This window comes from Cladophialophora psammophila (genome assembly GCF_000585535.1).
Source record: "Cladophialophora psammophila CBS 110553 chromosome Unknown aczJe-supercont1.44, whole genome shotgun sequence".
Taxonomy (NCBI): domain Eukaryota; kingdom Fungi; phylum Ascomycota; class Eurotiomycetes; order Chaetothyriales; family Herpotrichiellaceae; genus Cladophialophora; species Cladophialophora psammophila.
Window position 1 is genome coordinate 22,418 of NW_006912965.1, and position 23,148 is coordinate 45,565.

The following is a 23,148-nucleotide window of genomic DNA, read 5'->3' on the forward strand; positions in this document are numbered from 1 at the left end:
TCGGAACGAGCCCAAGGCTTTAGGTAGTGCACAGACGCCGCGTCCAAAGCCCCGCCATCCGCGCCAGTGTCTTTCTTTAAAGTACCAAGCAGATAGATGAGTCTGAAAATGCTGCCCAAGACTTGACGGAGACATCGGAATTGGTTCTCTATGCGAAAAAGGGCGAAGCAGGCTTGGGGGTTTTGCCTCGCCCAGCGCATAGCGGTGCCCAATCAATTAGTGACAGTGCGGGCGACGTCATCAGCAGCCCAACTCACTGCCACTCTTTACCCCCATCCGTTCTGAGTAGCGTGATCGTCACAATCCTGCTGCTTCTCGTCTTCCTCCTCCTCTAGGACTCTTCATATTGATCGTCGCTCGCCTTTCGACAGTGCAGTTCTCTTCACCTGCTCAACCATCTTACGGAGGGAAAAAATTGGAAGTGGATCGGCCCTACCCTCTCTCATCTCTTCTCACTCCCCTCGATTGCCTCTTGTCCAGGATCGACATTCAGATCCTTTCCATCCGGGCAGATCCACACAGCAAACATGTCAAGATATCGTGGTGACCCTCGCTACTCTGATGGCAATCTTCCGTACCGCGATGCTGCTCCCCAGAGATGGGATGCCGAGCGCTTCGTTCGTGAGCGAGAAGTTCGCGCCCCGGCTGCACCGGTCATTGACCAACGCCCTCCGTATGCCGATTACCCACCTCGTCGGATCCCGGTCTACGAGGACCAGAGATACTATGAAGAAGACCGCTATGGTCCTCGTGGCGCCTCGGAGCGCAAGTATTTTGAAGAAACGGACTACTATGATCCACGAGCGCAACGGGGCCAGGTGGTCCCCTATGCCCCCGAGCGACCACCCAGACTGGATCCTGTCCCACGACCGGGCATCATCCGCAGACAGTCCAGCTTAGACACCTTTGATCGCCGGCCAACCAGGCGTTATGATGACTATGACGACGGGCATCGACCTCAACGAGGATTTCCTCCGCGGGAGTTGATACCTATCCGGGCGCCTTCACCCAGACGGTATCCTCGATATGACGAGAAATTTTACGAAGATATCCGCGTGCAAGACCCGGACTATTACGGGGATGATGGTTTCAGGGAGTACCGTGAGCGCGAATGGGTCACACGGAGAAGAAGAAACAGCAGCCCGTCCCCAGAACGCAGGACGGTGAGGGAGGAAGAGATCATTGAAGAGCGCAAAGAGGAGATTATCGAAGAGAAGCCATATCCACGTCGAGGGAAGACCCGCATGCCCAAAAGACTGGTTCATACTAAAGTGCTGTTTGATCTCGGCTATCCTTATTACGAAGAGGTAAGAATATTTAGTTGTCTTGAAAGCTCTGCGAGCTAACGGCTACAGGATGAACGAACTATTATCATTGAAAAGGCGTTAGGTCCCGACAATATCGATGAGATCTTCACGAAAAGCAAGGAATATCGGGAGAGAGAGGGTGAGTTTTGTAGCCACTCGTCCGGGGAACGTGTCTCTGAGAATTACAGTTACAACGACTCGCCTCATTGAAGCTCCTCCTACTGTCGCCCCTAGCATCCGAGTGCCTACTGTGCATGGAGGTGAAGTGGTCATTGAGAAGACAGAGAAAAGAGAGGAGATGAAGATTGTGCCCCTTGCGGAAGCACCCCGGTCCGTCCGTGATTGGGATGGCCTCTCAGTTCGGTCTCCGTCTCCAAAATCCCACCGCTCACGGTCTCGACGACGGTCGCGCCGCGGATCTTCCCCGGAAGTTTTCAAGGAGACAGTTGTAGAAAAGAAGGAAGTGATCAAGGAAGTCTCTCCCGCACGAACGCACCGGTCTCATACCACGCACCGTCGAGGCTCGTCTGTAAGCGATGAAACGATCATCGAGCGAAGAATCACCCGCGAAGAAGTTGAAGATTCCAACTCAGTTCATGTGGGTCCACTCGCACTGGTGGTCGACCGCAAACCACACCGCAGCGAGCGTGATATCAAGGAGGAAATCCGCAGACTGGAAGCTGAAAGACGAGAACTGAGGCGCGAGAGACGATATGAGCGTGACGGTGGAGAGGTCGTCAAGATCGAGCGGGTCCGTGACAGAACCCCATCGCCTCGGGGAGAAGTTATTATTGAAAGACGTGGCGACGAGGTTCTCGAGGTCAAGAAGGATCGGAGAGGTAGGATGTCGTTGATCGTCAAATGAACAAGTATTCCTGATTGACCGGCGTTGGATAGGTCGCTCGCGCTCGGCTGCTCCCAGCCCGGCAATCATCAAGGCCATGATGGCCACTCTGACCTGAAAAGCTTCTCCAGGAAGCGCGCACAATATGGTTTTTCAGTGTTGGGCCCTCCAAGGGGGATGGGAGATCATTTACGTACCAGTACCAATCTTTCTGCTAAGCTAGGATCGATATGTCTGCGACAAACATTTGATGTCACTATGCTACACTTGGACAAAGTACAGGGATTGAGCGCCAACGATTTGAAAAACATGACGGCATGATTAAGCAGGTTTGACGAATCTCCTATGTAGACTAGTGAGGTTGTGGATGGGAGGGTGCCGACGTTGATCTGATAGACATGAGTTAGGCGAATGCATTACTCTGAAGTTTCATCAAAAATCCCTATTGAATAGACCCTAAACTTGAAGAAATCTGGTTACAGAGACCTGCGTTGAGCCCCTGGCTATGATCCTTGTGTGTAGGACCAGGCGAACAGGTTACCGTAGTGAAGTGCACATGTGAACAGCGTTTCCCCCATACCCCCGGCGCCCGTTTGGCCGATGTCAGACTGCTTCCCATCGAGCCCATCCATCCCTCTTCCTCCTCCAACACACAAATCACTTGCACTACCTCAGTATATTACCCTCGATTCCCAAAACTGCACACTTCACTTTGGTCTGTTGTCATTGGCCTCTGCGTGATCTCGAGCAGATTGCTACAATCATGGACAAGTTTTCTGCATTTGGCAAGAACATCAGGTGCGCCCCCTGTCGATTGATCTCAGGCCAAATCGCTCATCCTAGAAATCGCACTGACTGTGGTTTGCTGGGCAGTTCGGCATTCAATTCCACAGTTACTCCTTCCTGGCAACGAAGTCAACAGTATCTCAAAGAGCAGTTCGGAAATGCCGACGACAAGGTTTGCGACGACGACAACAACACTTACATTTCAGCGGACTTCACTAACCCCGAGCCTTTCAGACGCAATTACCCGCAGACTATATCGAGCTGGAGAAGCGAGTCGATGCTCTGAAACAAGTCCACCAGAAATTGCTTGACGTAACGTATGACTCCTCTAATCAATCCCTACGATCTCTGTTGACAGCCGGTCCAGCAAGCAATACCAGAATGAAGCCTATGACTACCCCCCCAACATCCGCGAATCCTTTGGGGATCTCGGTCGCAGCATTTCGGAGAAAGTGACGCTCCTCTCTAAAGCTCACAATGCGTCCGAAGCAGCAACCGCCTTCACTGCTCCCCCCTCTGCAAAGCCCCAACCGAAGACGTTCAATCATGCCATTGCCCGTGCCTCACTGGCAAGTTCCCAGCTCCTCAAGCAATCCAACACTTCCGGAACGGGCGAAGATCCACTAGCCAATGCCTTGGAGAAATATGCCCTTGCGGAAGAGAAAGTGGGCGAGGCTCGATTGGCGCAGGACCAGGCCATCCAATCCCGATTTCTTGCTGGATGGAGTACCACACTGAACACAAACATTCAATTTGCGACCAAGGCCAGGAAGGCCGTCGAGAACAGTCGGCTGTTGTTAGACAGCACCAAGGCATCCAAGAAAAGTCAAATTCAGGGTCGTGGCATGAATCCAGATGATGAGACCGCCATGAGCGAAGACGCTCGGGCTGAGATTGAGGCCAAAGAAGACGATTTCGTCTCACAGGTGGAGGAAGCTCAAGGCGTGATGAAGAATGTGAGTCTACGCCATATCTGAATAGATGACGCTACGACAGAACTAACACTGTAGCAGGTTCTGGACACGCCCGAACCACTCCGTAACCTGGCGGACTTGATTGCCGCGCAGCTCGAATATCATAAGAAAGCATATGAAATCCTGTCCGAGTTGGCGCCAGAGATTGACCAGCTCCAGGTCGAGCAGGAAAGTAACTATCGCAAGAGCAGAGAGGGTGCTTGATGGTGCCACATAGTCTCTAGCTCCTGTACTTTGTATTTTGTTTCGCCTACTACTGTTTTCCCAGCAATGGGATGAATGGGACGGAGGGAACGTGGTTCAGCTTAGATCCGCATACCAAATGTCACTTGTTTGTTGGCGTTGTTCTCGTAGATATTGATGCCAAAGACGATGCCGTCACTTTCCTCTCTAGTGTTTGCCGAAGATTGACCGATTTTGAGCCAACTTCCCTTACTTCCCTCCCTCGTCTCGAAACTTTCTCCCGCTCGATTGCGCCTCTCGTCCAGCTCTTGCAACCAGAAGCATTCAACGACTGCCTCCAGAGACAGTATTCCCCACCAATTAAGTTGACAGATCACATAGCGTCTCGAAGAATATTCTCGAAGAATAGGGCCTCCTCAGCAGTGCCTCTCGCCAACCTTCCGCAGTCGTCGTTCGAACTACCCCAGTGAAATCGCAGCTTCCTGTGACCACGGCGGACGATTGAGTACTTGACCCAAGCCGATAAGGACAGGTATACAAGATGGCAAACGGGTATGTTCACATCGTATACACACAGACCCTACGACCTCGGAATCCATTCGCCATCGCACCCTCCACCCTTTTACTCCTTTCGCTCCAGTGAGTCAAGTTCTCGGGTTCGATATCTCCATGCAGGAGGATGGAATACCAGGCCCAACAAAAGAGAAGCAAGGTGATTATTGGAGTGATTGAGTTATCAAGGAGGGTTAAACCTCTACATTTTGGACGACGTCATATCAGGTTTTGTTAACGCAACATGGCAATCCACCCACGCTCAAGGCTGGATGCCTTGATTGATTGTTGAATACGTGTTTCCCACTTCCCTCAGCCTGAACTTTAACCTCACCTCACCGCATGTCTCGACTTGGTCTGCTCTCGCGCCTCCAACCGTTGAAATACCGCCAGCTGAATAGACGAAGTCACATTCGAGCTAACCTATTGTCTCTTATTACGGCAGGTGGTCGATTCTAATCGGTCTGATCGTCATCGTCGCCCTCAGCGCCGCAGCGTGGTTCTTGAGTCCCAAGGGTGAAAATCAGACGTATGTACCGTATCTCTTTCTGTACAATAGTCGTTCTCCACGTCTCCCTGTCGAGTTGACAAACATACGGAGGGAAAGCTATCATAAGTGTTTCGACATGCTTGCAACGAAATTTCAAATTGTCTGGAAGTCTGATTCTGACCTTTGTTGCTCTAGGATTTGGAGGAGCACCCTCATTCTAAGCTTTGCAAGTTGCTACATCATGTGGGGTATGTACCATGTTGTTCGTTGCACTTTTTCCTGCCTCGCCACTTTTGTCTATCACTGACAGCAAGCTCTGAGCGCCGCTGCCTCCAAAACTTCGTATGAGAGAGGCACGGCGCACAGTGGATCTTTTTGTGCTACACATCCATGCTTACGATGCTGTTCGCTGACTTCGTGCGACAATACAGCAATAACTTTTTTCGCGCAATGGCATCCCTTAATCGAGCCGCGGATGGCAAAACTGAGACACGGATATGCAGGCGGTAGTTGAGGAGAATGAAACTCCAGGGCCAGGACACGTTACTGGATTCACCTTCAATGAATTTTGCTCCTGGCGGAAATGCAGGGCAGTGATCGAAATGGTCGACGCGACAGGAGTTTCCCAAGGCCGTGAGTTCGCGGCATGAAGTGGATAATGGCTCCGCGTATAAGATAATACCTCATGTGTAGGAATGGAATGTCGTGCGGCGTGCATGGTACAATAGCATAGGCTACATGGGCTCCTGGGACTAGTAGAACAGAATCGCTCAGACAGCACTTCGAGCGCGGATCACTAACGCTGCTTCTCCATGATACAATAGGTATGTACAACAAAAAATGCGTTCTAACATCTTGAGTGTGTCGTAGACGTTGAACGATTGTTATCAATTCCTCGTCTACTCTCTGTTCCAGCCTAAGATACGAAATGCTCTGGGGTGTTTGCTCGTCCTGGATGTGTTCACCACGGCATTTCGTTTACCCATGATCCAAGCTAACGACTGCCCCAGCTAAAAATGTCGAACAAGACTGATCTGACTTTGTCATGTTGTACTCCGTATTCATACTGTACAAAGGATTACCGGCCGCCTTCGGACTCGGCTCTCGAGCACGAAGCAGCCTCAGCCGTCCTTGCTACCCTCCGTCTCTCCCTGTTTGGCTCGGTTGTCTTCCGCCTGCTGCGCATTAGGCTCAAGATCGTCTGTGGTCTCCTCCACCGAGATTTTCACCTCATCACGTCGAGGCCCGTGCTCTACATTTTCCATCTTGGCTTGATCTCCACCTTCATTTCCCTTGGGAGCCTCGTCCTTTGGCCCAATCAACGATGGCGGCTCCGTCCTGATTGGACTCATGTCCTCATTATCCTGGACAACTTTATCGTCACTATTCTCTGAATCCTCCATAGCATTCACCTCTCTCACCTGAACAGCTGCTCCACTGTCCCCGGCTTGACCCTGCCTCTCAGAGTCGATTGAATTGTCGTCATCCAGGTCATGAATATGCCCCAATATTGCCTTGAGTACGTCGCTTCCGCCCGTCCTTATCGAGCCACCGGAAGGGGACGTAATTTTTTGCCCGCCTTCTTCATCGTCAAACGGTTTGGTTGTCTGTTCTATGGGGGTTTCCACTCTCATTGGTCCATCGTTCTCGTTCACGTAGGCGACGCTGTTGATAGTCCCGAGACCGACATCTCCATCTACGACAGTAGATGGTGATTCTAGCTTCTGCGAATTCATATGCACCGACAACGGATCGATATCCTCTGATGTGCCTGTAGGTGTCGGATCCTCCGGAGCGCGAGGCTCGTATTTTAGCACGGTAGAGGTAATGTCGAGTCTAGGGAAGAGACGCTCCGGGGAAGCGTCATTGTTCCCTTCCTTTTCTCGGTCATCCCTATCTAGGGAGGCTCCGTCTCCCCCTGATATTGTGATGGCCTTGGGTATCTCTACAAGTTGAGGTGGCGGCGGTGGATTTTCGGGCGCTGCTATACAGCTTTTCGGACGCTCTTCTTCCTCTTCTTGGCCCTCGGCGATGGTGGCAACATGGCTCCCAGTGCTAGGGGTGTGTTTGTGTCTCCGGGTTGTTGCACCCGTGCTGACTGTCGTCGGGGCCGTTGGGGTAGTAATGTCTAATGACGAGCATCCACTGGACGGCTCGTCCAACATCGAACTCGATGTATTATCCTTATGCAGGATTTGCGGTCGTAGACCACCTTCACGGCCAGTGGTGGCTTCGTGGACTCCTTCAGCTTCGGTTGGAATCGTATAGCTGTCCTCGGGGATGAGATGGTACTCGTCGCAGACGACTTTGAACAGCATGTACAGCCCATAAGTAGCTTCGACAGACCAAAAGACATCACGATGTTGAAACCAAGCATGTGCGAATATGCGATACACGCGTCGGAAGATATTGGTCAGTTGTCTCATGCTTTGAATGACATTGCCTGCCTCCGAGCCTAAAGCTAACCGCGAAGGGAAATGCTTCGGACTGGTTAGAACGTTCGCAGCCCAATCGAGGGTATGGTTGCAATAGTCGATTGCGCAGCATGATTTTGGCGGCTCATGCACGGCGCAGAGATACTGCCATTCACTAGCACGCATTTCAGGACATGTCTGAGAAGAACAGGGCGGATTGTCGTTCATCAGGAAAATCGAGACGATGTTAGCTTTCTGAGTGAGAAATCGACATAGTTCGTACAGCCATAGGTTCCTATCCACGAACTCGTTGTCGTTGATTTGTGGGGGTGTTGCGAGTTGTAGAGCAGATTCTTTCGTGATGGGAATGGTGTGCGTAGGTTCTGGCGTGTGAGTGAGGTGGGCGTAGAGGGATTTAAGGTGTTCTTGAAGTTGAAATGGCGAGTCAAGCTGACTCAACGGAACCAGGGGAGGACCAAGAGCCATGTCTGCAGCTTTTGTTCCGGGTCTAATCCTCCTTGCTGCCCCTTCATCTGGTTTTGAAGTCGCTTCAAGCGATAGTTCTTTGGAGAGATCAACACCAGGGCTTTTAGGACCAAATTGAACTTCTGGGATGGGTGGAGGAGACGGCAAGCGAGGGGAGCTGGATGGCGAGACGCCAGATCTCGAGTGCGTAACAGCAGTCATTGTGTATGTGGAGGGCGAAATTGTGTCCGTCGACGATCAACTTGTTCTCGCGCTGAAAACGGTGCTCAAACGACAGAAGTAGTCGCCTCTTCAGTCTGTGGAAAGGGTGCCCCTGCCGCCGTATATTGCCGTTCGTCCTAGAGAGAGGATTGCTAGTTCCCTTTCATGGTCCTCACAATCTAAGCAGCTCTGCGTAGACGTCGAGCCAAGCGCAATAAGAGGAGACCAGATTGGTCGCGTTGTCGCAGAGAGGGCGCTAACTTCCGTGCTCTTGGTTGTTCCGGAGTACTGTGGCCTACATAGCCCAATCGGGAGACCTCATGTGTTAATCACAGGAAGGGAGTTTCGCTTCGGGGTAGTTTGAGGCCTTTCACAGGTGGCAGGTGAGGTGCAGGCGCAGTGGAACAGCTTAATAGCCAGCCGAACTGACACTCGACCTGTTGGTGGGAACAGGCGAGTAGGATCCGGATGAGTTGCCTTCTTTGAATATAAGGCTGCGAGATCGACAAGCGGCTGGACGCTAAACCTTAAGCTTGACTATCGTGAACCTCGGCTGATATTCCTCTTTTGTGTGTCGACGCGGGTGTGTTTCATCGGACGTGGCCATAGTAGACGCCAAAGAGGATGGATTCACATTTCGATTCCAACATTGCCTCAGTCTCTCACTTTAGCCGAAGAAGTTTTATTACTGCAGGACTCGGCACCACCTTACGGACGACCGGCAAGAATGGATGACGATGAAATACCGGACCTCGTCGAAGTCTCTGGGAATGGCAACGCCACCGGCACTGTGGGAGATGAGTCTGGGAGAAAGGTGCCCATCACTATCATAACAGGCAGGACTGCTCTCTGGCAAATAGTTGTCACTGTATAAGCTGACAGGAGCACTCGCAGGCTACCTAGGCGCAGGGAAGACAACGTTGCTCAACTATATCTTGACAGCAGAGCACGGCAAGAAAATTGCGGTCATTTTGAACGGCATGTGATGGTACATCCACTTCCTCCAGAGCCCCCCCTCTTATCAATGGCTTCCATACTATTCATTCTCGATGTCCAATGATCAACGCTTATTTCTAACATCCTTTCGGCGTAGGCAGAATTCGGAAACACTACGGATATCGAGAAATCCCTAACGGTCAATCAGAACCACCAGGCCACAACAGAATGGATTCCTCTGGCTAATGGGTGTATCTGCTGCAGCGTCAAAGACTCTGGAGTCGCAGCATTGGAGGTTCTGGTTGAGCGGCAGAACGACTTTGATTACATTCTCCTCGAGACTACGGGTGTTGCAGATCCCGGGAATATTGCGCCCATGTTTTGGCTCGACGAAGGTCTAGGCAGTAGTATTTACCTCGATGGCATCGTCACGGTTGTTGATGCGAAGAATATCCTCAAGAGCCTCGACGAGCCGGCCCCTGAAGAGTTGCCACAATCCGAGTCCCACGATCGCCATGACCACCACGTTCCACAGCTCACAACTGCTCACCTCCAAATCTCCCATGCGGACGTAATAATCCTCAATAAAACAGATCTTGTCTCTCCAATTCGGCTTTCTGCAGTTGAATCCCGAATAGCTTCCATCAACGGCCTAGCGCGCATCGTCCCGACAACACATTCTCGCGTCACCAACCTCAGTGGCACTATCCTGGACTTGAAGGCGTACTCGACCTTCCCCTCCAACTCTAGTACGTCCAACACCGAGAGTAATGCAATGCCCGACTTCGCCTCCAAAGGCCACTCCCACCTAGACCCGACGCTCTCCACAGCTACGTTCAGCTTACCTCCTTTTGATCCGCAAAAACTGCACCTTCTCTCAGGCTGGTTGGAGACACTGCTCTGGGACGCCCAGGAGTTGCAGATGAGAAGCGAGCGAAAGTACGAAATCCATAGAACGAAGGGGCTAGTAAGGTGCACGGATGGGAGCACTAGGGTTGTGCAGGGTGTGAGGGAGATTTTTGAGATCATTGAGGTGCCGAAGTGGAAGATTGATGGTGCCAAAGGGGCAGAGCATTTGGGCGACGATCAAGTGATGGCAGGAGAAGGGAAGATCGTGTTTATAGGGAGGAATCTGGATTTGATTACAGCATTGAAGATTGGTGAGGACGGTAGCTCCCCTTGATGTGAGGGGGTGAAAATACACATGACGGCCTGGAAAAGACAGGACAATAACTGCTTGAATTAAGCTCAAGTTGGGAATGCTATTCATGATCATGTCATAGGTTATAATATCGTGAGTTCTGTCTCACCTCACAAGTAGGATGGAAGTTTGAAATCTGCTAACACCTCATAACCTTCAGATATTCGAGACCGTGGCAGAGAACCGACTCCCGAAAAACATCTAGCTTTCCCTGATTGCATGTTCGACATCCGCAGTGCCACGCGATACAGTGAATCGAAACAGGTCAATCCGCCCTGTGATACGACAAGCTCTCGTTCGTCCGGTCGTTTGCTCGCCGTTGAGTTGATTTGGTTTCGCAACCATGATCCTTTCCAGTTTCCCGATCGACGCCGCCAGTTGCATTGTACAAAACCCGAAAAGGTAAAAGCAAAACTCCCAATCCTTCTTGATTCGAATGCTATTCCAATTATCTGTGAGAACATCACCTGCCGTGATAATAACATGCATCCTTAGGCTGCGTTGCGCATCAAAGAGCCGAAAGATATCCTCATAACTATAACCTATCCCAAGAATCCAGCCTCAGCTGTGGGAACATTTCGTGTCGTCGTCATCCGAGGTCGATAGACATGCCGTGATTCACTTGCGCATAAGTGCATTCGTATTAGTCCGCCAATCTATTAAAAGAAAAGTGGTCAAATAGCTGCCAAATCACCCCACAAATTCATTCTGCGTTCAGCAGTCAAGTTTTCGCTTTATACCGAACCTGATCAGACATTCGACCTGTCGTTGCAACAGGGGACTGCTAACAGTGTAAGCGAACATTGAGCCTGCTCAAGGCGTCTCTGACGAAGAACTTCTGAAGGTCTGACTCTCGCTTGGGCTAGGATATAACGCATTTGCGAGCTTGGGAGCCTCCTGTTGGGCTGGAGCTTTTCCCTTGAGCGGGTCAGCCGACGTGCTGTTGCTCGTTCGGCCGTGCTATTTGTGCCATGTCACCCAGTTCAGCCTCAGCCAATGGCTCGTTCCATAATGGTAGAGTGTTCGCTCTGTCTTTCCCTGCTGTATCTCTTAACGAAGCAGGAGGGGCTGTTTCGCTCATCGTACAATCACCGTTACCGATATCTGCGAACAGAAGGGCTGCTTCATGATTTTGACCTAGATCGAGAGTCTCGTTGGCAAGCCGAGGGTCATTAGCGGCCCGCAAACTATCCTCAATCTCAGGTATCTTGTCCCATCTTGGTAGCAGTTGTTGCTTCTCGGTGGCTCGCGACATAAGAGAAAAGCAGATATCGTTACCAAGGGCATCAAGGGGTTCACTGTAGCCACTGTCCATGAATGGAAGACTCGGAGGTTTCATTGTTGCTGTCCTTGGAGATTGGTCAGTGATTTTCTGAGGTATAGTATTCCCATCGGCAGGTGTCACAGAGTTCGAACTATCCTTGACACGTAAGGCATCGCTCTCTTTATCAGGAGTCATGTAGTCGCTGTTTTGACTAAGGAAATCAGTCGCGCTCTCGAAATTCTCAATGGTGCTCTCCACATTCTCAGGTGCGTCCTCTACTTTTTCGAGCATTTTCTGGGTAGTCTCTGTTGTGTTATCCAGATTCTGAAGGGGGTTGTTCATAGGCTCGGGCTTCCGCTGAATAGCCTCTGTTGTGTTTCCCGGCTTCTTAGGAGCGATGCTCATGGGCTCATGCGCACTCCTACTGGTCTCTTTTGTGTGCTCGGACGCCTTCTGAATATTCTCCGTCGAGTCTTTTGGATTCCCAGGGACGTTGCCTACTTGCTCCGGTGTCTTTTGAATATTCTCCGGCGCGTTCGCTATATTCTCAGGTGCGTTATCCACTTGCTCAGGTACCTTCTGAATATTCCCTGTCGACTTCACCAGGTCCGTTAAAGTCTCCAGGTGTTCCGTTGAATCGGCCAGATCATTAGGCGCCATCTCCAGATTCCCGGTGGGATTCTGGAGATATTCTGTTACGTCCTCGGGATACACAGTCTTGTTCTCTGGCTTCTCGGTCATGTCACCCAACTTCGGCGCATTATTCGGGTTTTCCTCTATTGTATTTCCTAGATCTTCGATCGTGTCCTCTGAGTTCCTAGGGGCATGCTCTAATTTCGCGGTCGGACTTTCTAGACAGCCAGACTTTTCGGGGCGATACTGGGCCAAAGCAGCAAGAAGATCCTGGCTATTTCGAGGTGTACTTTCAGAAGTTGCAGAGGTTGTCGCAAGAAGCGAAGGGCGTCGGACTGGTAGAGGATGAAAAATGTCTGCGAGTCCAATTGCCTCAGTCGCCTCAGCCGCACCCTTTTCCTGTGGGTGTGCTTGTTCCTCAAAGTCACTCTCCCCTAGTGCAGGACCCTCTAAAATCTTCAGTTCTTCGTCATTGAAAGTCCGGCGGGAAACCAAGTAAGGATGACCATCCAGTTCGAGCTCATCAAATTCTCGATCCATTCCCGGAGATATGGCCACGATGTTCGGTTCCAGATCCTCGGTTGGGGTTGGCCGCTCATCCTCAGATTCCCAGTGATGTCTCTCGTTCTTTCCAAGATGTGCATAGTTGGTAGGTGGTCTTCTGCCCCTGGGTCGGTCGTAGCCTGAGGTCTCACTCTCAAACTCGTAGTTGGATGACTTCGGATACGTGAATGTATAGTCATCCCGTGAGCTCTCTGGCGAGTATGGAGGGGCCTCGTACTCCTGTATGTTTGAACTCAACCGCAAAATATCGTCCCGCTCAACCGCGTCAGCCGGGTCGATGTATTTCTTCATTGTTCGCAATTTCAAGGCAGGCCGCTGATGCGGTGGGATCTTTTCGGAGGAGCTGGGTATTCTTGATGGGAACAAATCGACCAATTCTTTAGCAGATAATCGATCCCTGGGACGGGGGGACAGGCAGATCCGAACAATGTCTTGATACCACTTGGGGACGTCGGATGGGAATTCTTCAACACTCAGGGGTGGTACATGTCGTTCAGGCTCGTCGTCATCCATGGCCAAAGCCCACAAAGTCATCCCGAGTTGATAGATGTCCGATTTCTCGCCAATGTACATGGAAATTCGCTGATTGCTGGCAATCTTGGTGGCAATCTCGGGGGGCTCCCACCCAACTGGGCAGCCTCTCCGGTTGATGTCGATGATCTTGGCATTTCCCTCGCCGTCAACGACGATGTTGGAAAGCGTGAAATCGCCTTGAACGTAACCTTCTTCGTGTATCTCACTGAGACCACGAACTGCCTGCTCCGCCCACCTACTACGATCCTCCCACGCGATTGCACCTCTGTGGTCGTAAAGTAGATCCACAATCGCACCCCTTTCCGCGTAGCCGATCAACAGACCTTTGACGACGGATTCTGTGTCATCAAGGACAATAGCTTCAAGCTTGATGACATGATCAGAATCATGGAGTGCATGCAGAGCATTAATTTCATACAGAAATTCGTCGACCGTGTCCGGTCCGGGGATCTCTTTCTTGATGTAGACTGTCCCCTTGTGTAGAACCTTATACACAAAGCCGGAAAGGTGTGAATCGAAGGCCAGCTCACTTTCTCGGATTTGCATAGGTCGGAAGGCTACATCGTTGAGGATGTGAGAGAGGGTAGTTTTGGGTGGGTATGGAATGATCTCGTTGACATCCTCCGTCACGTGGACATGTAAACGACCGTCAGTGGTTTCCAACTTGAGATTAGTAACGGTGTCATAGAATTGTATCTCGGGGAGGGAATCACGTATTGATTCATAGATTTGCATGCTCTTATCCCGTTGAAACTGGAGCTCCTTGAGGTCCATCTCCAAAGAGCCCGGTTCAGCATTGCGATAGTCACATGAAATGGTCACCCGCCGCCAAAAGGTGGGCGTCTGTGCATAAGTGACGAAGAACTTTTCACGATCCGACTTATCCCGGAAATGCATGCTTAGGTTGAGGATCCATCGGTGATCAAGTTCGTCCCTTAGCTCAACCTTGTCATCGGCTATAGGCATTTGGGGATAGTGAGAGTCATCAGAAGAAGTTCTCGAAGGAGGGCGTGGAGGTCGGTAGTCGTCTTGGGACCAGATGTCCTCTGTCGCGTCTGGATGCGTCGAATCCAACGACGGTGGTGGAATGGGTTGGATATGGGCGTCACCAGTTCCGGCAGCCGCCCTGGAAGCTCCAGTGACGGCAGGTGCAGAGGTCCGAGCCGAATCCCAATTGGGTGGCGAAGAAGTCGCTCGACGTCTGGGTAAACTTATAGACGTATGCCTGGTGGAAGAAACGGCTCTCCTCTCGGCATGACAAGGCTCGATGGGGAGCAATCGATCTCGCCTTTCTGAATTCTGACGTCGGAATGTTGCTTGCCGGGGGAGACCGACAGCGAGTGGTCTGGTTGAGGGATCTTGTTTGGCGGAGTTCTGTCTGTCAGCCCAGGTCTGAGGCCACTGCTCGTAGTCGGAACACTCAATCGGGCTGTGAGTGGCGTCATCTTTGGCAAAGAAATGCTGGATTTTCTGCCACATGCCGAATCTAAGCGAGTGTTTGGAATGATGGTGATGCGGCTCGGAATCAAACTGTCTCAGTGGATTGTGTTCGGCATGGCTAGGACGAATGCCCATTATGGCGGAGGTTGCCTTCAGTTTTGACGCTGATACGAGTGAGGGGCACAATCCTCCTCCTCCTCCTCCTCCTCCACCTCCTCCACAGTCGAATCAGCAGCCTCCGCTGAGTCGGGAGGCACAGCAGCGAAGAGAGCTAGACCAACGACAATCGGACATTGAAGTTGTGCAGGTGTATGTGTTCGTTGCGTATGTGTGATATGCGACGTGGTACAAAAGAGATGGATGAGGATTTGGTGGCAGTGGCAATTCGGAAGGCCGGTGAACGTTATTGGCGACGGGCGGTCGACCAGGGTGGCAGTGAAGGGTGGGAGAGTTCGGAGACTCGGGAGGTGGAAGAACTTTTGAACTTTGCGAGGCGGTGAAGGATGCCTAGTAACTAGAGCACCAATGTTTTGGAAAATATCGCACCCGGTGAGCCCGCCCCGCGCTACAAAGACGTTCAATGTTTCAACAAGGACGAAAATGGGATATTCTTCCTGTGCAATGTGGACTTGGCGGGTGATTTGAAGGACGATTGCAGGACGAGTGTTGGGTTATTGGCCTGTAGCAACGCAGCTGAGTGGTCTCAAGACGGGTGCGAGTATATCGAATGGATCCCAATACTGGCCACGGAGGCCGTCGTCCGACCCACGCTTTTCGTCTGGGATCTGGGTACCGGAGCACAGGAAGTACGAGGTAGGTGGAATGGTAACTGAGATGAGGCAAGGATGCTGAGAGCGGGTTTGATGGCTTTATGGCGGGTTTCGAAATGTGGTTCAACGTGGCCCAAGGTTCAGAGACGTTCACCGCTTAAGCAAGGCCACAAGGCGTAGGCTACGGCAGCCGAAACTGGGTGCAGATGTATCAAGCAGGAGGCAGGAGGCAAGTGGAGGTAGGGAGGTATGGAGATATGGAGGAGGCAGGGAGCTAGAAGGCAGAAGAGAGAAGAGAGAAAAGAAAAGAAATTATCCCACGAAGGCTCGTTGTAAGCTTTCTATCGTTCTTTCTTTTTTTTTCTTCTCGCTTTCTCTTACTCTCTTCTTTTCTTCTCGTGCGCAGGCGATAAATGGGTTGGACTTGGGTGTGGACTCGACTCCGCTGTTAATGCTCAGAAGCCGGTATCTGGGTTGCGAGGCATCACTTCACTAGCCAACAGCGAAGATTTTGGGTACAGCCTGTACTGGGTATGCCACAAGCCTCCCAAGTCGGACATTGTGGTCAGGCTCGCTCCGGGCTTGGGGGCGCATGGCCGGGTTGGTAGGCGGGGGGGCTGGGTGGGCTGGGGGGCCACTGCTTGGTGACTGTTTCTGCCAACGCAAGACTTGAGATGAGAGCGAAGCAGCCAATAGAGCTGCTAGGCGCAAAGGGCAAGGGCTATAGGCGACGGCTGCTTCCCTGGATGCCCGCTGCCCCGCGGCCCCGAAGGCCTAACTGTTAACTAAAATCATCCTCCCTGGTGGTGCTGGGCGCTACCGTCTGCAGACTGTATCTTTGCTGCTTCCGCAAACTCGGACGGGAGGTTTTGAGGCTCATTTGGGCTGCGATTCCACCAGTCCAACAGGCCACCAGGCCTATCGCTGGCTAGAGTTGCTTGGACGGCACCCGTTCGCGGAAGCCTTCGATCATGGTTCCTCCCTTAGGCGAGCTGTTAGGCGCTGCTATGCACTTCAAGGCAGACATCGAGCCAGCCAGCGGTTTGGATGTTTCTAACCCCGGAATATCTTTATTCCATTCCGGTTCCAGACTTTCAGCCCTAGGAATTCCGGTCAGCTACCTTCACTGCTCAATCAGTTCCTACGATCCCTCTCTCTTTTTTTCTTTCCTCGTGTCTCTTATTCCCACACAGTACTCTGGGCTCTCTTCCTAGCTTTCATCCATCTTGACGCTTTCAGCTCTCCCATTTTCTCTGATACATGGCTTATTTAGGTTTTGAAATCAGCCCCCAGTCGGCAGGCAGGAAGAGGGCGGCAAACGACACTTGCAGTTCATCATAAGCTAGGACAGCGCAGAGAGTGCCTACTGTGAACAACGGAGCGCCCACACTAGTTGGCGTCAAAGCCCAAACCTTCATCTTTTGGAAGGCTTCCATTCCTCGAATCCTGCCACTACTGCACATTCTGCAGAAGGCATCCAGTGCTTTGCATTCGGCCACTCAGGTATTTTCTTCCGCTCTTCTTTTCTCCAATTTGTCGCCTCATCGTTGGGCTGCAATTTTTTAGATGGTTTCAATTTCAATTGGTGCCTTTGCTCCTATATCGCTCTTTCGGTGGACATTTTGTCTCACAACTCCCTCTCACCATCGTTGTAAAGCACTTCCATCGGGGATGACATCGGGGCCATGATCTCATCATCGATGCGAAGGCCTTGTTGTTTTTTGACTTCATCCATCTGGGACCCATCATTGACGTGGCCAACGTGGTCAAAGCGATCCCTGCTCAGAACGTCTCGACATCGACTGACCTCCCACATGACCTTTTCATCATCCGTGGGATTGTCACCCCTCAAACTCCCAAGCCGACGTCGTTGTTATTTATCCTAAGCTGAGGTCACCGGACTTGGAAGCATTTTGCTTTGGTAAAGTCCGAACCCTCTCAGCCTTGATACACACCGCCCATTACTTCACTTGCCATTATCCTTTAACGTGGGCTGACCGCGATCCTGATGCCTCCGGCTCAACCCGTATCCAGGCGCTTGGTCCCAAGATCACCATTTTTCGTGTGGCTCGATGCGGATGTCAGGAACGCGGGATAGGTGTTGCAGAGAGTCGGATCAAACATGCGCATGAAATGTCCAAGCGGTAGGATGATACCCAACCTGCATCTCAAAAGCACGGACGTATACTTTCATCTCTTTCACCTGATATATTAAATAGGGAACTCCATTGACCCAGGTCGGTCTGGGGAGTCACCGTTAGTCCTCATCAATCAATTTGGCTTCGGAAACTAGTCCAGGCACTTTTGGACCACATAAATCAACCACAGTTGAGGACAATCACCCCCCCGGAAATGCCCTGGAGCGTCGAACCCATGTATCAGAACCTGTCCGGGCAAAAGGACCATCAAGTCCCATTAAGATGGCTCAAGTCTTTAAGACCCCACTGACAGAGTGTCCCTCAGCAAGCCGGTCGACAACAGATCCCTGTGATCAGGGCGGTCTGCGCGGCATTGCAGGAGCGTCACGAACAGTTGTTCAAACGGCTGCATTAAATCTTCCTTCCACTGGGATTCGCCGCTCCATCAGCCTCCGCCGCTTGTTTTGTGAACTTGAACCGTTTGGTCACAGACCAGTTGATCCGGTGAGTCAGCCAGATCGCACATCTCTGCTCTCATTGTATTCAATCGAATAGCTCTAGATTGCAACGGCATCTTCGCCTCGGGGTTTGAGGGGTCTTTGAACGTAGGGGCTCCGGCGGAATCGAAAGCCGCCTGTTGCTTTTATACACGACAACCCTGCAGGAGGCTTCTGTGCCTTAAGTGTATCACAATACCTCTGCTCTTGGGCATCTTGGAGGTACGATCATCAAGCCGCGCTCTCGAGGAAGCTTATCCAGGGGCCGTCGATCAGTATGTCGATCTGCTCTAACAGGAGTAGTTGCAGAAGATAAGTCTGTTGTGGGTGAATGAGCAAGTTGGTCAGTTGATCCAGTTGGGAAACATTTGCACGATTGACAGTCGGACTTGCCCCTCTCCAGCCAAAATATGTCCGCTTTCAGAGACGACGAAATGGGTGTCAATTTCAAGTCGCCAAACCATATACTTGAATCCAATGGACTCCTGTTTTCCGATCAATGTCCTGGTACCCTCTATCTACGTTGACATCCTGTTCGTCTTGTGCCGCATCTTTTCCGGGATCTGTTCTCACCTAATGAGAGATCTCTGTTGAATCGTGTTCTTCTATTATCTTATGACAAAACATGTCGTCAAAAGGTCTAGGGGACTTGGCCTAGTGATCACGACTGTTATTTACAAGTCCACCTCCTCTATCTGTTCAAGACGCTCACTGGAAGTCGTTAGTTTCCTTTATGCTGTGGCTCTACTTGAGAGAACCCTTTGCATTTCCTGCTCCCCAATCCGTATCCTTTTCATCCCCAACTTTCCCGTTTCACTTCCTTCAAGGCACAAATATTGAAATAAGTTGAGAGATCAAGGGCTCTGAGAGAGACCGGAGCGACGTGTCTATCACAAAACTTCATTCTGGCGACAGAGAAAGACTCCGCTGGTAGTTTTCACGTCCATGACTTAGATGAGTGAATACATGTCGACATGGTAGAGTCGCCACCGGCGCTTGCCGCGCACCATCTACCTCCGACAACATCATCCACGAAGCAGCAGAGTCCCGGACTAGTATTTCATACGCCTACTCTCAATAGCATTATTCCTTCTGGCCGAAGAAGTGTATCTTCCTTGGAGAGCATAATATACATGATGATCCCATGTTGCCCTTTCCTGGCCTCCTCCAGTTCTCGTCTTTGGTCCATAACCCATCCCATATCCTGCCACCTCAGAGGAGTCACGGTCGAAATCTCAGCCTAAAACCAACATCTCCGCCCGGCCCATCTATCCTTCTCATCGCCCTCCCCTGACTCCCCATCCAATATCCCGATCCATCCCCCTCGGAACCCTCTGTCCTGACCTGTCTTCCGTTCTGCTGCACAACGTAGATAAATCGCGCTATTGTGTCGGCTTCGCTCAACTGTTGCGCGTTGAAATGTTTGCGCACAGCGTTTGCGAGATTCGAGGCTGGTTCGCGGGGACCGAGGTTCATGGTGGTGGTGGTAGAGGATGGAGAAGAGGGTGTGTGATGGCCTTGGGCTTGGTTGGAAGGGGGAGGTTCGGGAGGTTCGACGGTTTGAGCTATCGAGGGAGATATGCTGGAGGCTTTGTCTGTATTTGATGTCTCTTTTGATTTATCCTTCTCTTTATCTCTGTCTTTGGGTTTATTGTTCTTGCCAGTTCCATTTGTCTGCTGCGATTGGCGGTGTTTGCGTCGTAGAAGATGTTGCTCACGTTGTTTCCGTCTGTAGTAAACTGCAGAGGGAGCCCGTAATGCGAGTTCGCAAGCTTTGTAAGTGACCTCGGCATGAGGGCAATTAAATGCTGCAGGGACGGGGAGACGATGTGCGATGCGGTACGAGCGGAGAATAGGGACTGACATGGTGGCCCATTCGGTCTTTTGGAGGGTGATAGCATTGTCAGTCATATTCTTGTTGTTTCCTTGAGATAATCCTGTGCCAGAAGATGTAGTACGACATACTCGAGGAAGACTTGGGTCTTTATCCCCTTCCGTGACTGCGGGCGTTGCAGAGGGAGGAGCAGCCCCATTTCCATACACAGGGGTTTTATTCCCTGCGGTGGGAACATTGAGCCCCGATGCAAAGCGCTTTCCCTTTGAGACTCCGGAGCCGCTGGCTAGCCCTAGTGTAGACTTCTCCTTCTGATTCGTGATGGTGCTTGAGGTCTCAGATCTCGAGTCATCGACATTTCGTCCTCGAGCAGGTGGCATCGTGTTTGGCAGCAAAAGTTTTGACCCACCATATGGAGGCAGGGCGGCTGAGAGAGACTGTGTAAGGTCCCCTCAATGAAAGAATATAACAGGATTACCCCCTCATTGGACTAATATTTGACAGGGAAATTACATCGATCATGTCCTCGTGGACCATTGCTTGTAACTTCGGGCATGAATCAAGCTTCAGGGACACGCGCAGGCGAAAATAGAAGGTGGAATGATACGTCATAATCTCCCCTGCCATTTGCCCAAAATGGAGAGCGGCAACGGCATCACCCGCTGCCGCGATGCCTTCTTGGCAGCGGCCAGCGGCAGCGGCACCAGCACCAGCAGCGGACGGCGGAGCGAGAATTTCTAACCTCACGCGCAAGGCCTGTTCCTGCATATTGGAACTTTGAATGCAGCCGAGGCAAATATTACGCTTGCTATGAACCTTGACGTGCTTTTTGTTCCACTCTGTGTTTTTCATGCTAAGGGCACCCACTGCCCTAGTAGATCTATTGAAAGTCCTGTCAAATTTGCGAAGTTGATGTGGAAGCGGAAATGTAGGTATCTGTATCTAGACAACCGCGGAATAATGAAACACACAGAGCCCACACATTGGTCGTCATCGCGGATGAGGGCTGCCGTCTTAATTTCCAATGAGTAGAGCGTCTAACTCGGCTGGGGTCGGATTCGATCTTGCTAAACTACGGGCATCGTCTTTTCGCATTCCTTCTTTTTCGCATAGCAGCCTCCCAAAGTGGTTTTCAAGTTGCACTCGCGTTACGTGTGAGTGCCAGCCACCAGGGATCCGTTCCCTGCAGTCGGTTTCAGGGATAGGAGGCCAGGGATGGAAAATTCTGCTCGCTCTTGTTCGCGCAGCCATCGAACGACTTCTACTGCGACAGTCATAATGAGGTTCAATGCCTCTTCTCATTGCAGTGCCCTAGGCTCCCAGTAGATATTCTGGAAATCCGTGCTACTCAACCAAGGCCGAGAGAATGCCTTCAGTTGAAACAGAGGAAAGAACTGGGTACAGGCAGGGACATCAAATGTTGAGCACTCCGCTCTCCATAGGGTGAACTGAAATCTTCGTCTAGAGTCTCCCTATTGTGAGATCAATCTCGGTCAAAATTTTTCTTATCGGCAGAATATGTTGAACGTTGTTTACGGCGCCGCCGATGGCTTGCCTTGTTCATCAGGTGAGGCTCTGATGGACATGTAGATGCGGGTCGCGATATACTGAGAACTTAACGCCTGACGTCAATTGGAATCTGCGAAGCACATGGCAGTGGTGGCAGTTTCGGATTTATGCAGCTGACGACCGGGTCAGATTGGCGATGCGCCGAAGAAATGCCGGCCCATGTGAAAAGAATTTTTTTTCAAACCTAAAAATTTCGCCTTCAGATGTTCCTCGAGTCCGAGATTTGCACATGATTTCTCCCCTCCATGACACGCGAAGAGTTCCCGCATGCTCCTGGATCCTGGACTAGCCGCCAAGAGCTGCATCCGTCAACCCGTTGAGCTAGGAAATATGGAACTGTCCCCGATAAGGAAATCCCGATTATCAAGACAGTGACACCGGTATCAGCTACCCGAGGGAATTTTTTTTTCCTGGTTCCTTTTCGCCCTTGAATTAGACCGAATCTTGATCATCTTTTTCTAATGCTTCAAGAAAGCCTCGAGGCTACAAGGGTAGCCAATTGGGGCAGTCTGTCAGAGATGGAAGTTGATGGACCTTGAGCGAGTCCCTCCAGCGATGACGGTGATGCTGTTGTCGGAAAAGACCAGTTGAACCCGGTATGCTCCTCACAGAGCTGACAGTGCGATATAGGAGCCCTAACTGGGGCTGCCTCTACGTCGTTGATTCAATTGAAACAAAGCCAGGCCGGAGTTCACAGCCTGACATGTGATACCCTGGTCAAGCAAGTCCGTGGGTGCACCAAGGCGGGAAGACTCGAAATAGGCTCTGACAAAGAACCGTTGAGTCAGGAGCTCACCTAATGGCAATCAAGTGGTATGAAAAATTTGTGCCATGTACTGTGCAAGTCCCGGCAAACGCCCGATTTGTGGTACACTCCGAAGTGAAGTTTGCTGGTGATTGTAAGATCGGTCCGCCTTGTACTCGTAACAAGTATATTGTTCGTGCCATTGTCACCAATCTGGAAGAATCAATCTCATCAAACGTAGGGTGTGGGTATAAGGTGGCCGACTCATAGATGCACGCTACCATCACCTGAGAAGGTCGGAATGTCGGCCTTTCTGTCCCTACTGGTAGGTTGAATTTGAACGTATGTGCACTCATTGTGCAAAGTGACAAATTGAGAGATGTCTTAGATCTTCGGTAAGGTGAGCCATCACAGAATGGACAACACCAAGAACGGATGGAGAGCCAGATATTATGCCGATTTTATAGCTCGGTTTCGCACATTCTTGGCACGCAGCGTCGTTAGCCCAAGGAGAATATCATGGTTTGGGCAGACGCCCAGGCTCGTCGACCAGGGCCTATGTCCATAGACGGGCAGGCTGTCAGAGCTCTGTGCAATGAATGCCGGTGGACAGAACCAGGCTGAAATCAACCTGGGTGAGCATGCAAGAATATTAGTCGTGCTCTTCTCCGAACTGTCGCAATCGGTGGGGTACGCACAGCACAGTCAGATCACCCTTTGTACTCCGGGCGGAGTACTACCTTGAAATTTGCCCTTGAAGCTCCTTCAGATAGACCAACATGTTGC

The 23,148-nt window shown here is 51.2% G+C and overlaps 6 protein-coding genes across 6 annotated transcripts; 3 read left to right on the plus strand and 3 right to left on the minus strand.

Annotated features, from left to right (window-relative positions):
* Positions 1 to 527: 527 nt before the first annotated feature.
* On the plus strand, positions 528 to 2,172 carry A1O5_13197 (uncharacterized protein; the record flags this gene model as incomplete). The annotated part of the gene is made up of 3 exons (XM_007753764.1): positions 528 to 1,307; positions 1,356 to 1,446; positions 1,496 to 2,172. 3 exons carry the CDS (start codon positions 528 to 530, stop codon positions 2,170 to 2,172), a joined length of 1,548 nt encoding a protein of 515 aa, XP_007751954.1.
* A 742-nt stretch (positions 2,173 to 2,914) lies between these two features.
* A1O5_13198 (uncharacterized protein) lies at positions 2,915 to 4,115 on the plus strand (the record flags this gene model as incomplete). Its single annotated transcript, XM_007753765.1, has 5 exons — positions 2,915 to 2,949; positions 3,025 to 3,109; positions 3,172 to 3,254; positions 3,305 to 3,893; positions 3,951 to 4,115. 5 exons carry the CDS (start codon positions 2,915 to 2,917, stop codon positions 4,113 to 4,115), a joined length of 957 nt encoding a protein of 318 aa, XP_007751955.1.
* A 2,142-nt stretch (positions 4,116 to 6,257) lies between these two features.
* A1O5_13199 (uncharacterized protein) lies at positions 6,258 to 8,237 on the minus strand (the record flags this gene model as incomplete). Its single annotated transcript, XM_007753766.1, has 1 exon — positions 6,258 to 8,237. The coding sequence occupies one exon, from the start codon at positions 8,235 to 8,237 to the stop codon at positions 6,258 to 6,260; it is 1,980 nt and encodes a 659-aa protein (XP_007751956.1).
* Positions 8,238 to 8,964: 727 nt separating this feature from the next.
* A1O5_13200 (uncharacterized protein) lies at positions 8,965 to 10,356 on the plus strand (the record flags this gene model as incomplete). The annotated part of the gene is made up of 3 exons (XM_007753767.1): positions 8,965 to 9,051; positions 9,098 to 9,202; positions 9,331 to 10,356. The coding sequence occupies 3 exons, from the start codon at positions 8,965 to 8,967 to the stop codon at positions 10,354 to 10,356; spliced, it is 1,218 nt and encodes a 405-aa protein (XP_007751957.1).
* Positions 10,357 to 11,302: 946 nt separating this feature from the next.
* Positions 11,303 to 14,944, minus strand: A1O5_13201 (STE/STE20 protein kinase; the record flags this gene model as incomplete). Its single annotated transcript, XM_007753768.1, has 1 exon — positions 11,303 to 14,944. One exon carries the CDS (start codon positions 14,942 to 14,944, stop codon positions 11,303 to 11,305), a length of 3,642 nt encoding a protein of 1,213 aa, XP_007751958.1.
* A 4,491-nt stretch (positions 14,945 to 19,435) lies between these two features.
* A1O5_13202 (uncharacterized protein) lies at positions 19,436 to 20,428 on the minus strand (the record flags this gene model as incomplete). The annotated part of the gene is made up of 1 exon (XM_007753769.1): positions 19,436 to 20,428. The coding sequence occupies one exon, from the start codon at positions 20,426 to 20,428 to the stop codon at positions 19,436 to 19,438; it is 993 nt and encodes a 330-aa protein (XP_007751959.1).
* Between the last annotated feature and the right edge of the window lie 2,720 nt (positions 20,429 to 23,148).